Genomic DNA, 13,521 nt, shown 5'->3' on the forward strand with positions numbered 1-13,521 from the left:
ATAGTGGTAAATCTAAAAAAACAAGTTTTCTTCTGGGACTATTTGCTGTAAACACCCTGCATGTACCTCTCCACCTGGAATGAATTCAAATCTACATTTTAAAGCAAAACCTCCCCAAAACTATTGTAAAACAATGTCTCAGACATTGTGCAGTGTGTTTATAACTATTTCATGTAACAACTTGTGAGGGAGCTTTTAGAGGCATTAATCAAATGCTTCAGACGTCTGGTTTCTATCACCACCACTGTGAACGGTTCTGATTGAATGTCTCTAGAACGGAACATTTAACATCAAACCACTCGGGATGACCTTGTTTACACCTTAAAGATTTAATTATATCGACATTTGAAAAAGTCTTTGAAGATAAACAAACATTTTCAATTTGCACATGTAATGCAAACCAGCATTCACTTCTGCACTTCTCCCTGACCCTATTATGTAAGCCCCTCTTCATTGCCTTCACTAATAAATGTGGCCTATGTTTTCAAGCAGCAGTAGAAAAGCTGTAGTAAAACTGGGGACTTTATGTTAACGTGATAAAATAATGTATTAGTGAGCTGTTGTACACATGTTACAATGATAAATAAAGAAGAAATAGTAATGAACTGTTTTGCGGTCACCACAGTGGCATTTATTTTTCTAAAGTGAGCCGTGAACCACAGAACCTCATTTGAGGCATTCATGATACCACCTTTCAAATGGGGCTTTGCCATTCTCAACGTTAAAGGAGCAGCCAGGCAAAAATATCTGATTCTGCTTTTAACATAAACATAGTTGATCCTGTCTGGTGTTTCAAGGCTTTTTGTCCACCTTTTGTAGATAACGGTTTGAACAGTCATTTGGAAGCGTTTGGGCGCCCTGGTCAAATTCCACGTTTTATTAATTTGAAAATAATGAGCAGGTCATCTACAGAGAACACACTTCTGCACATTTTAATGCACAGTTACAGTTTATTTGCTGAATATAACATATTGGAAAAAAGAAAAGAAAATGTTGACTGTGCAAAAGTTATGGCATATTGTTGAACTCAGCAAATAAATCATAAATAGTTTACAAAAATTTGCAGAAAAAAGTCTTATTTAATGGACGTGTTCACTTAGAAAATTAAGAAAACTTTGTTTGACCAGGGGGCATAATTTTGCATATGACTGTATTTGCATTTCATACTACAAGCAAAACAATCAGTCACCTAGGGCCCCCGAGCCACAAGGGGCTCTGAGAGTATATAGTTATTATTATTATTATTATTATTATTATTATTTGTGTCAATCATTGTGATACTGGCTGAAAAATATCTCATGATGACAATAACATTTTTGTTGGCTTTATCTCCATATTTTTACTTATACTTTATTATTTATATGTACTTATTTTTAGATGTATTTCTTCAGTTTAATAGTTTAAAGTATCCTTTTCACTTGTATGAGCACTAATTTATCATTTAATAAGAATGACTAAAGTCAACTGTGTAAATTTAACTTTCCCCCAAACTATTCCTTTAAGTGAAGAACCAACTAAGAGTGCATGAACACATCTCCCCACTGTCTCTATCACCAGTTGTCCATGTTAGGCCTACTCATGCAGACATGGTTCTTGAGGAGGTCGGTCCAGAGGAGGTGGTACCCGTCCAGGAGAGGAGATCTGAGCAGCCTTCCTCAACGTCAGAGCCTTCAGGGGTCCTGCAGAGTTTGGCACAATCAGAGCCAGTGGAACAATCAGAACCAGAACCAGCGAGTTCTCTGAGCATCCACCAGTCAGTGACAGGCTCATGCACACAGTGGGAAGATGCTGAGACCCAAACCGGACGATGGACACCCTTCATCGAGAGTATCAGAAAAGAGGCAGAGAACAACGCCATTGCAACTATAGAGGAACGGTTAGATATGCGAGATGTTCCATAATTTTTAATTACAGTAATTTGAGCTCAAACAATATTGAGACACAAAAGTTCTCCAAAAAAATATAGAATATAGAAAATATAGAAATATGCACAAAAAACAGCTCCATTTTAATATCAGCTGGTACTGTTAGATGACTAACAAACAGAAGCAAACAACCCACATGGTTATTATATATTATATTGTAAGCCACAGTTACATACCAGGTTTCCTTGTTTTTACAAGACGTTGTTACACAAAATGGTTATGAGTATGTTGTGCGGTGCCTGAAACATTGCTTAACGATATTTCTGAGATAAAAAACTTTTTGAAACACATTTTTAAAGTGTATTTATGATGGAGAGATGCAAGTAAGGTGCGATTTACCACTATTTTACTATCAACATTACATATAAAAACTAATACATTTTATAAAAATATAAAAGTGACATGTTTAAGTTCAGTGGTCATTTTAGATAAGAAGTAAAATGTCTATAATTGTGTTGTAGACACTGTGACCCCTGGTTCCTATCACGACCACTGTAAAGATATCTCAGGCATGTTTCTCTACAATGAACCACTTTACATCCTTTATATCAAACCTCTCTGAATTTTATGCAGAAAATTAAAAAGGTGGAATTCCTCATTAAGAATAACAAAAGTTTGGTCAGTGAAAAAAGCTCAGGTACTTTTTTTTCAGGAATTCTCAGAAGCTGTTTGAGCCAGAGCCCATCCACTGCAATGAAAGTAAATGACAGGAGTTTGTTGAACACTGCTGTAGGTTGCGCCTGGAGCGTCTGGAGATGGCGAGGATGGCTGAAGAGGTGGCGAGGCAGACGGCGGAACAGGCAGTCAGAGAGCTGGCCAAAGCCAGACTGGCCATGCACAGCACCATCATAGAGGTGGAGGAGGAGACAGAGCCAGAACCAGAACCAGAGCCAGAGTAATTACACTCATAACACACACAGTTAACACACAGTGTTCAGTAACTTCTATAGAGCATATTTGAGCTCAAATCTTATGAAATGTATTTTATCTAGCGTACTACCACATATTGGAGTGTAAATTAAACATATTTGAGTTGAAATTGAATCAAATCAGATGTGGAGCTCAGCATAGCCAAGTGTGTGTTATTCCTCATAGTTTCACTTAAAAGTGAGCAGATGAAAGATCTAGAATTGATTTCAATTGTGGCATTTGCGCTTGGAATCTGTTGCTGTTAACTCTCAGTCTGAAGTCACAAGAGCTTCACTGCCAGCATAGCAAGGCATCATTAGACTGAAATATGAAAACAAACCAGTCAGAGAACTAAAACTATAAATGAACTCTAAACTATACATTAACTATCTGGGACATTCTTTAAAAAAGAATGAACTGGTCAGCTCAGAAACTTCAAAAAGGCCCAGTAAACTGTGAAACAGGACATAAAAAATATTTCTCTACTCCACGAAAGTTGGCCAGATCGAGAACACCCTCCAGGCTATAGGCTTATCTCTGTTAAGGTCAACAATCTAGAAAGGACGTATACAGAGGGATTACCACAAGATGTATACTGCTAGTAAGCCTCAAACAGGAAGGCCAGATCAGAGGTAGCCAAACAGCACCTACTGATTAATGACAAAAGCAGCAACAACTGATTAAGTGTTGGCCCCATCATCAGAAGATTGCAAGTTTGAGTACTACAGCCCTCCGTGGTGAGGACTCCAAGAGACCACACCTGCCCTTGCTCTTCCTGGGTGGGTAAGATGGTCTATAATCTGACGTAACAGAAGTGGAGGTTAGTGTTCTCCTCCAGGCGTGTTCAGTGATGTTGCATTAATGGCAGTACATAAGCATACGCTGGCTGGGTTCACATTGTTCAGAATAAAGTTAGTGTTTTCCTTTGCCCTCTGAGCAAAGGGCGAGGAGTTATATTAAAAAGACACTAAACTGTCACTGAGCTGGCTCCCTTAAGTGTACGTCTTCAGTATCTTTAGTTAAAAAAATAACTGTACCACAACCCATTACAATTATATTCCTGAAGTTACACGGACTTTGCACACCCTGTCTTCTCTCCAGCCTAATTTTATTGTTCTGCTTTAGAACAGAATTAGATTATGAAAAGTTACAAATAAAAACTTATTTAGGATAAACAGTTGAAACTTTTGCTGTACCTTTGAGGGTGCATTTACATTTTTTGTACCTTGATTTATGAAAAGTGTACCTTTATTACTTGCTCAGATTCAGCCAAATTCCTCAAAACATGCTGGACGGTGCTTCACAGTGCAGACAAACAGGGATAGGAAGCACACTGCAAAAGCAGCCCAATACTATTTTAAGACAAAGAAGTGGAATGTTCTGCAATGACCAAGTCAGTCAGCTGACTTCGATCCAAGCATGTATTTCACTTACTGAAGGCAAAACTGAAAGTAAAAAACCTCAAGAACAAGCAAGAATTGAAAACAGCTGCAGCGAAGGCCTGGCAGAGAACCACCAGGGAAGAAAGTCAGCATCTGTTGATATCTATGGGCTCCAGACTTCAGGCAGTCATTGACGGAAAAGGATTTGCAAGCAAGCATAAAAGTAACAATTTCATTGTTGATTATGTTAGCTTGTCCAATTACTTGTGAGCCCATTCATGATGTAATTTCAACTGCAATATGTTGCATCAGACAGCTAAATTAATAAATTCGTCAGCATCCAAATATTTATGGACCTGATAGTTCCTGCATGTATACAGTGTCACACACTCAGAAGCAGACTCATATAAACACAGGCAGGATGCAGGAATATTAACACTCAGGTGTAGAAACTCACCTTCTCATGTGTCTGTGTACCAGGTTACAGGTGCTGCGGGACGAGGAGAGTGAAGTGGAAGACTCACAGAATAAAGTCACTGAGTAAGGCCATACCCTAGAGCAGGCACAGCTACTATGCATGAATACACACAGAAAGAATCCACTTTACTGAAGGTTCTTCAAGGGTTCTTTAGTAAAGGAAATGGCTCTATATAGAACCATGAAGAGCCCTTCGCATGATTAAAGGGTTCCTTGCAATATGAAAGGGTTCTTTAGGTTGATGGAAATTGTGCAAGAATGTGTTATAGATGGTTCTATATAGAACCTTTTAGAAAATGGTTCTATATTGCACCCAAAAGGATTCATCTATTGTTACAAGCTTGACATCATAACAATAGAAAGAACCCTTTTGGGTGCTATATAGAACCATTTTCTAAAAGGTTTCATATAGAACCGCATATTGTCCACTGGGGTCCATAAAGGGTTCATTGCATCATGAAAGGGTTCTTCAGACTGATGGAGAATGTGCTGCAGATGGTGGTTTATGAACTTTTTTAAACCTTTTTCATTTTTTGTTCTACTGTATACACTCAGAAAAAAGGGTACGACACTGTCACTGGGGCAGTACCCCTCTTGTCACTGTGGTGGTACCCTCAGGGGTACATCCCAGTATCTTTAGTCAGGGAACAAAACTGTACCAGAATCATTGAAATGATATTTTCTAAGTTGTACTGACTCCAACTCCATCAAGCTTGTACCTTGATGACTGAATCATGTACCTGCATGGTATGTTCATTTCTAACAGTGTAGAACCTTTTCTATATTGAACCGTTTTTGTTTTTTGTTCTACTGTTAAGTCAAGCTTGTAACAATAGAAGAACCCTTTTTAAGTGCTATATAGAGCCCTTTTCAACTGACATAAAGTATAAAGGTAGCAAGTGTTATGATAACTACTGCTTGTTGTAATAAGCCTTTATATATATTTATATAGGTTTAGGTCAGTTGTATTGAAAGACTTAGAAATCCCTTAAGTAAAGTGTTACCAGATAAATAAATGCACTGAAACATTTTGGCAAGTTTAAAGTGTCAGAGCCCATTAGCTTAGCTTAGCATAGCATAATAATCACTAGTTTGCAGATACATCTTAAAAGTAAAGGATAAGACTAGAACAGCCAGATGAGGAAGTACTTTTAAATGACTAGATTATTACAGGGCTGTTACTTGTTGTAAGTGGTATAAGCAATCGCTTATGACCCCTGAGATTCACAAGGCCACATGAGTATCATTTAATATATATTTTTAAAATATTATTTGTATCATTTTTAATTATATGGGCAGATAAATGTCTCATAAAAATATCAGGACTTCACTTACAAATCCACACTGAAAGGTTATAGAATGTGGTAAACATATTGTAATCTATTTCATGTATTTATTTTATTTGCAATCTAATTATTATTATGGTTCTATATAAAACCACGAGTTCTGCATAGAACATTTCATGCTTAAATGGTCCTTTGAGCAGTGAAATGGTTCGTCAGATTGATGGAGAGTGTGTTATACATGGTTCTACATAGAACCTTCTTGAAAATGGTTCTATATAGCCCCAAAAATGGTTCTGCTATTGTTACAAGCTTGACTGGTTCAATATAAGGCCATATACAACACATTCTCCATCAGTTGGAAGAACCGTGCCACCATGCCAAGAACCATTTAAGCACAAAATGGTTCTTTAAAGAACTCGTGGTTCTAAATACAGCCATTTACTGTACTAAGAAGCAATTTAAGATGAGTAAATGTGTTGAGAGAACAGGGTTAAGTGATTGTTAATGGACACAAAGAACAACCTAACAGAGAAACTCTCTAAAGTGTCTATAGTCTGTATGCAAATTAGGCGCGGAGGCCACGCCCCCGCCGCCCACACTAACATGCCTCTTCAGCGCCCTCTTCTGCCGATGCCTAAGTAAATGAAGCTCTCGCTGGCTGGTCCTTCAATCTTCAAGTGCCATCGAGTGCTCGTCAGGCTCTTCGCTCATGAAACAGGGACTGAACACAGAGCTGCTAGTCTGAACCGTCAGATGCACATTAATAATAGTTTTGAGCACAGGTTTCATGCCAACACAGCTTTTGGGAACATCCATTCCAAACGGTGGATTAAGCATCTGGACTGTTGTCCTGGCAACAGAATCGCGTCCCACAGTAACAGGTCCCTCCTTGACGGTTGCCTAGTAACCAGTCGAGCATCCAGTGCTTGTTTTCTGTGGACGATGGCGGCGGCGCTCAGATAGCAAACACAAACAGATTCGTCGAAGATTGAGCTCCTGTCAAAAGGCGATTAATGACGACGATAGCGGGGATGATTAATGGCGCTGTCAGATGGATTGTAGCCTAATGGGAAGATACTTTAGCTGATGTGAAGGCAACGGCGTTGGACTGTCAGAGTGAGTTCACAGCTGAACGATGATGGCTCCTGGTTTACTGGGTTTGTGTTCATGGTTTTTTGCCTTAAAGGGTGAAGATGCTCACCTGTTTAAAACAACTACATTGAGAGTTATGATATAAAATAGAAACTTATATATAAAATAGTGTTCTCATATACGGTCATATGGACACTTAAAGTGAGATTGAAAGCTGTAAAATTAAAAATAAATACAATTAAAATGACTCTGTATTAGGTCAAAATAGGGGTGGAAAATATAACCATGTTTTATCATTATTGAGGTAAATCATGCATCGTTCAGATATTGTCAATACAGTAAGGAGGTCAGTCAGTACTCACTGACTACATGTTTTAATGTAATTCAATGGAACCAGACGTTTTTCCAGGTGATTTTGGGTCATTTCTTTTGGTGATTTTGGTTCTTTTGGTAAATTTCTTATTGAAATTTACACGCAATGTAAAGCACAACAGGTATTTTCAAATTATGTCAAAAACTGAAAAAACAACGAAAATGGAGATACGAGGTTTTGTCCCGACAGCAGCGTTATATTTAAATGTGACACAAGTTAAATTTCATCTGTTCCAATCTCAGAAAAACGAAATATTGTGATGCATATTGTTTATCATGAAAATATTATAGTATATACATTATTGTGATGTATCTTTGTCAGCCACCCCTATTTCAAAATACTGCAACACAACGGTTCTACTTTATATGCTTACTATTATATGGTTAGTATTATGAGGACCATTACCTTGCAGTATTTACTATAAAAACCTTTCAGTTCCCATTTTGAGTCATTCAGGTCCATGACGTTTGACTTTAAGAATACAAGAATACAAGTGTTGACCATAAGTCTCACAGCTTGTGCATGACAGCTGGCAGGCAGCCCTGTGATATTATGATTGTTTAATTATTGTAGGATTGTTGAAGAACCTCAATGTTCCTGCTGTGTATTTGAACTAAACGTACTATATGACGTGTGTCCTACAGGTGTGAGGAACTATCTCGAGTCGAGGAGTTTGTCCAGGAAGTTGAAGAGCTAGAAGACATTGTAGAGAATCTAGAAGAAGCAGGAGAAGATCCAGAGAAGGCAACAAATAATTTAGAAGAACCCGTCAAGGATCCCAAAAAGGAACTAGACAATGTAGAGGCAGAAAAAGATGACCTAGAGAAGCCAGCAGATCTAGAGAAGGCAGCAGACAATCCAGAAAGAGAAGTAGACAATTCAGAGAAAGTAGACGAGGACCTGGTTGATGTAGTAGAACATCCAGAGGAGGAAACAAAGGAAGCAGAAGAATATACAGAGGAGCCTCCTGTAGAAAAACCCAAGCTTCCCTCACCTCCTCCAGAAGCGGAGTCTGAGCCTGCTTCTCCTGAGCCTGTTAGAGCAGCAGCCTCTCCAGTAGAGGAGCCAGAGGAATCAGAGGAAGAGGATTCTGAGGGTTCTTCAGAGGCCGAATCAGAAACAGCTGTAATCACTGAGCAGCCCAAGCCTGTTCATGGCAATGCTGATGCTCAGGTAGGGTTCAGTTAGCCTAAAGCTCTTTACCTGTTCTTCCTCTTTAGGAACTGTGCTGCTGTAACAGTTGTTATGTTTTCTTAGATTTGAAATGACTCAGATATTTTCACTGTCTCTTATGATACATAAGACTTGGTTATCGTCTAACTAAACTTTCTCCTGAGCAAGCTATAATCATCAGGAGATAAAGGGAAAACACTGATTTCACGTAAGGCAGGTATACACTGTACGATTTTTGTCTCAATAATGCTGTTGGAGACAAAAATCGCAAATTGTGAAAGAATTCTTTGATCATGAGTTAAAGGGGCCATATCATAGAAAACTTCTAAAGTTTTTATTAGTTTTCTGTTTTTAAACAAAGCGTTTGATGTAATTTTGTGAACGTTGTTTCAAGTTTCAAAACATTTTGTTCGTTCCTTAAAACGTCCATGTGCGGAAATTAAGCTGCAAAAACAGCACGTTTGGAATTCCTCATAGTTGTGATATCACAAACATGAACACACCTACATATGACTGGCCATTCTGCTTACAGCAGTTTAGCCTGCCCATTTATGTTGAAGTGATGCAGAGTGTTGTTACTGCTTACAGAGTTATTGACGTGGAAGATGCTGTTCCTGGATATAAATATGTCAGGATATAAATGTGTCTTCCAAGGGAGTGCTGGAGTCTTTTATCTGCTATTCCCTGAGGAGTTCAGTCTGAGCTTAACAGTTTGTTCTGTGCCATTCACTGCTTTCTGAATACGGTCTCGTTGGATATGTGAAGGGGTCGGCTAATCAGAATAAAGCTAATTTACATATATCAATCTTAAAGGCACTGCCTGTTTAATTCTAAGAGATAAAGAAAGTTGGAGAAAATGGTCATGTAGGAAGGAATTATGCCTGTTTTTAGTATATGAACCACACATATGTTGTAAGTGCATCCTGGGGGAGAAATGAAAAATGTAAAATATGGCCCCTTTAAAATCAGTCGTCTTAGAACGCTTAATGTGAAGTGCCCACCGGCAGCTGATTTAGTGCCTTTGCAACCAACAAACAACCTAGCTAAAAAGCTACCAATAAGAGAATGGCAAGGGATGATGCACAATTCATGTCAAGTGGGTGGAGCTGATGCAGTTGGTGGGATTTGGCCAAGATTATATTTATATATCATCTCACATAGTATGGCATGCAATAAACTTGTAAAACCGCTGTTATTGCACAGTTTGCAGCGGGATTAAATCAGCACTCTTAGATCCTGATCTTCATGTATTGCTGCTGCTCCCACTTCATCTATCCTTTCTTGTGAGTTGTGCTCTAAAGCTTTACTTTCTACTGTTTCTTATCTCTCTTCTTCACCCTGTTCTGTGTTTAGGAGGAGGGGGCGTTGACTGAGGAGGAATCTGAGGGTAAGTCTTAAGACATTTTCTTTGAGAAATATGTCAGATTTTGTACTGTCATTGTAGGGTGTAAATTTCTGACATCAGATTGATTTGATGGATGTTTTTCAAGGAAAGGGCTCATCATGAAATCTGACCATTTGCAAAATCCAGACCAGTTACAGTTACTGTTTGTCAAACTTTCAGCTCAAGCAACCAGGTTTTTGTGCTCATAGACCAAAAAGCACAAGTGAAACACAAAGAAGTAGATCTGAAAACATTTTATTATTCCCAAATAAAGTGGCTTTTAAGGATGTTCAGTGCAGACATAGACCTCTTTCCAATTGTAGGGCGAACCAGGTCTGAGCACTGGGAGTTAGCATTCTGGTGGAATTTCCACATGGACATTGTCTGACATTTGAAAAGTGTTCAGAGTCAGCTCAGTTTTCTTGACATGGTTAGACAACTGTGACTTAATGACATAGCTATTTGTTGATTTTCTCTATGTTTACATTACTATTGTACCTCCTCATCCTGTGTAATTTCAAAACCTAAAACAGTTAAGTTCAGTTTACTCACATTGTTCACCAAATTAATAAAAACTGTGCAGAATTTTCATTTTATCATTTAAAAAATGTTAAACCATCAGTCTAACAACATTTGCTAAATGTTAAACAGTGCTGCTAACTAGGACAGAGGAGATGGTTAGCATTAGCCTAGCACGCTAACAACTCTGCTGATGCAGGTTTAGATGATAACACAAATCTGAGAACGCAAAGTCAACCTGCTGGTATTGGACAGATGCCAATCCAAAACGAATCATGTTCCGTGGTATTTGGGTCAGTAGCATGCTAACTAGGCTAATGCTAGCCAGCTCATCCTACTTAACTGGCTTAACTGGGCTACAGATTCAAGCAGTGCTACACACCACAGTACATGTTCAAGATTCCTGACTAACTGGTGCTGTGCTGTCAGAGCTGTAGACGATAAAAAGTCATATCTGACAGAACAGGGTGTTGTGAGCGACAGAAAGCCCAAATCGAATGGTGTTTTAAGTTTAGCTAATCCTATGCTAGCTTACTTAGTATGCTAAGTGATGCTTAAGTAAGACACATTTAGAGGATATCTGAAAGCATAAAGTTGAATGACTGGTGTTAGAATCACAGTTGGAATCTAACATGTTCTTTTACCCTGTTAGCCATAGTTGAGTCACTGTCTTGTGTAGTATTTCTTCAGTATTTTCTGGTGCTGATTTAGCATCGTAACAGGAGGAAAAAGAAACTGTAATGGTCTGATGGGTCAAAAAGGAATTCGGGAAACTATGTTTACCTTTAATAAACCAGGATAATCTTTAAGTCACTAGGCCTTAATTTAGCAAAGCTTCATGTCTAATAAGGAGAATCAACCTTTTCAGATAAGCTAACATTAATGCTAACACTAGAGTTAGCTGGTACAACATGAGCTCGATTAACATTGCTCTGTAACATTATTAAAACCTTTCTCAACACAAGTTTTTACCTCTGTTATTGTATTTATTCTGACTAATTTACTGCCATCACTGTTCTCAGTGCAGGTTTGTTGTGAGGAGATTTGCCAGAGGAAGCATATGGCTGTCATTGACAGTCAGATGCGTCAATCATCATTTTATAAGTGGTCAATTTGGTGTGATTGGATTAGAACAATTTTGGAACAGTTCAGAACTCTTAAGTACACTGAATATTCATATGTAAGTGGAGGAAATGTTTACACTTTAGTGGAATATAGAAAATAAAAACAATACACCAAGTTTTATGTCACCTTTTTGGATGTATTTTACACCACTATAACATGGTAGTGCCATGATTAAAGCCACAAATTTGCACAGATATCACAGTACACATGGGTCTGTTTGTTTCTGATGTGCTTTACTGACTCAGCTGCTCTGCTTCCAGTTCCCTCCAGGTGTGATGCGTTAAAGGCCTGCCTCATGCGTATTCCCTGCACACACTTGTGCCTCAACCGCTTCAACCAGCTGTTGAAAGAGAACAACGTCACCCTGCCCAAAGTGCCCCCTATGCCCAAGCTTCCTCAGCAGTTGTCCAGGGTCACCCAGCAACTGCCCTCATTACCCACCCGACTCAACCAGCTGCCCCAACAACTCACAAGTATTCCCCAGCAAATCTCTGAGCGTGTGTCCAAGATTCCCCAGCAATTGCCTTCTTTTCCACCAAAACGTCCCACTTTTCCCCGAAGGTTTCCTTGCAGTTTACCTCAGGGGCTTTCCAACCTCCCACAGAGGCTGCCTGCCTTTCCTCAACGTCTGTCTAACATTCAGGAACGCTTGTCCAACATTCCACAACAAATCTCCAACGTTCCACAGCGCCTATCCAGTGTTCCGCAGCGCCTATCCAACGTTCCACAGCATCTATCCAGCTTTCCACAGCATGCCCGGCAGTGCTATGCCACTGTTCAGAACCGTCTGAACAGTCTCAGACCTGCACAAGATGCCTAAACAGCAGCAGCAGCAACAGGGTCGGGACCTGGAATTGGACCGCCTGGTCCGCCAGTCCCCCCTCCACACCCAACGCACCCCTTCCCCCTCTTCACCCGGATCCACCCTGGACCTCCCCAATGTGCCTTCTTACCCCCGCCTACCCCCCATCAGCCTTTCCCACCAACACTCAGGCCTTTCCAACCCTGCCTTCCACATCGAAGATGAGCGCACCTCTGCTAGACCTTCAGGTGATCTACTCAGTCTGTGAAGTGTGTTGCCCAGTAAAGTGTGCAAATGTTTTAGGCACCAAACCATGTTGTTTATTTATCTTGGCAATAATTGTGTTTATTTTCCCTCACAATAGATGGAAGTAAACAAGAATTTTGTATTCCTTACTGTTGAAAAAGTAGTTGACAGTTTGAGAACTTGTTTGAAGGATGAAGTTTTGTTTGGTTGTCTCCTGGACTCCGAAAACCGTCACATAGATTTGTTAAATTCTATCATCAGCACACTTAAGTTAACATACATTATTAAAGTAAAGTGGAGCAGGACCAGTTATTGAATGATAACAACAATTAATACTAGGATTCCTTAAGGAGAGGTTTGGAAACAGTTAAATGAACACATTGGCATTTGTAAAACCACGTTTTATAATTTTAATGATATTTGTGTTTATTCTGATATTAGCCTTTTTCTGAGCAAATAAAACCGTATTGCCCAGAGAAACAGCTTTTTAATTCTAATTTTTTTTCAGGTCCCTAAAACATTTGCATGGTGCTGTATATATGGAACCAAAGGACCATATCATCACTGTCCAAATAATGATGCAGAATGATTCTGTAATTATTTGTAATAGCTTACTTGTTTTTTATATCTGTGATAGCTTATTTGTGATAACTTGTGTTTAGCGTCTACTAAAACTGTACAAATATTGCACAGACATTTGTGCTCTGATGTGATGTGTAGTTGATTAAAAGCGATATTTTAAGCTGTGAATGCTAAAAAAGTTAAAACAGCTTTTAATTATTTATGGATCAAACAACATCATGTATTTGAATGAATAAGAACCAGTCT

At 39.0% G+C, this 13,521-nt stretch overlaps 1 protein-coding gene across 1 annotated transcript in view; it reads left to right on the forward strand.

The window, feature by feature from the left end:
- The window catches only part of LOC108443611 (cyclic nucleotide-gated cation channel beta-1-like), a 44,727-nt gene that overhangs the window by 14,395 nt on the left and 16,811 nt on the right, over positions 1 to 13,521 (forward strand). The window contains 7 exon segments of the mRNA XM_037540755.1: positions 1,558 to 1,876; positions 2,659 to 2,820; positions 4,697 to 4,756; positions 8,089 to 8,617; positions 9,971 to 10,004; positions 11,906 to 12,472; positions 12,474 to 12,695. Coding sequence (XP_037396652.1) covers positions 1,558 to 1,876; positions 2,659 to 2,820; positions 4,697 to 4,756; positions 8,089 to 8,617; positions 9,971 to 10,004; positions 11,906 to 12,472; positions 12,474 to 12,695 — 1,893 coding nt within the window.

The sequence above is a fragment of the Pygocentrus nattereri genome, chromosome 8, assembly GCF_015220715.1.
Source record: "Pygocentrus nattereri isolate fPygNat1 chromosome 8, fPygNat1.pri, whole genome shotgun sequence".
In the NCBI taxonomy this organism is placed as follows: domain Eukaryota; kingdom Metazoa; phylum Chordata; class Actinopteri; order Characiformes; family Serrasalmidae; genus Pygocentrus; species Pygocentrus nattereri.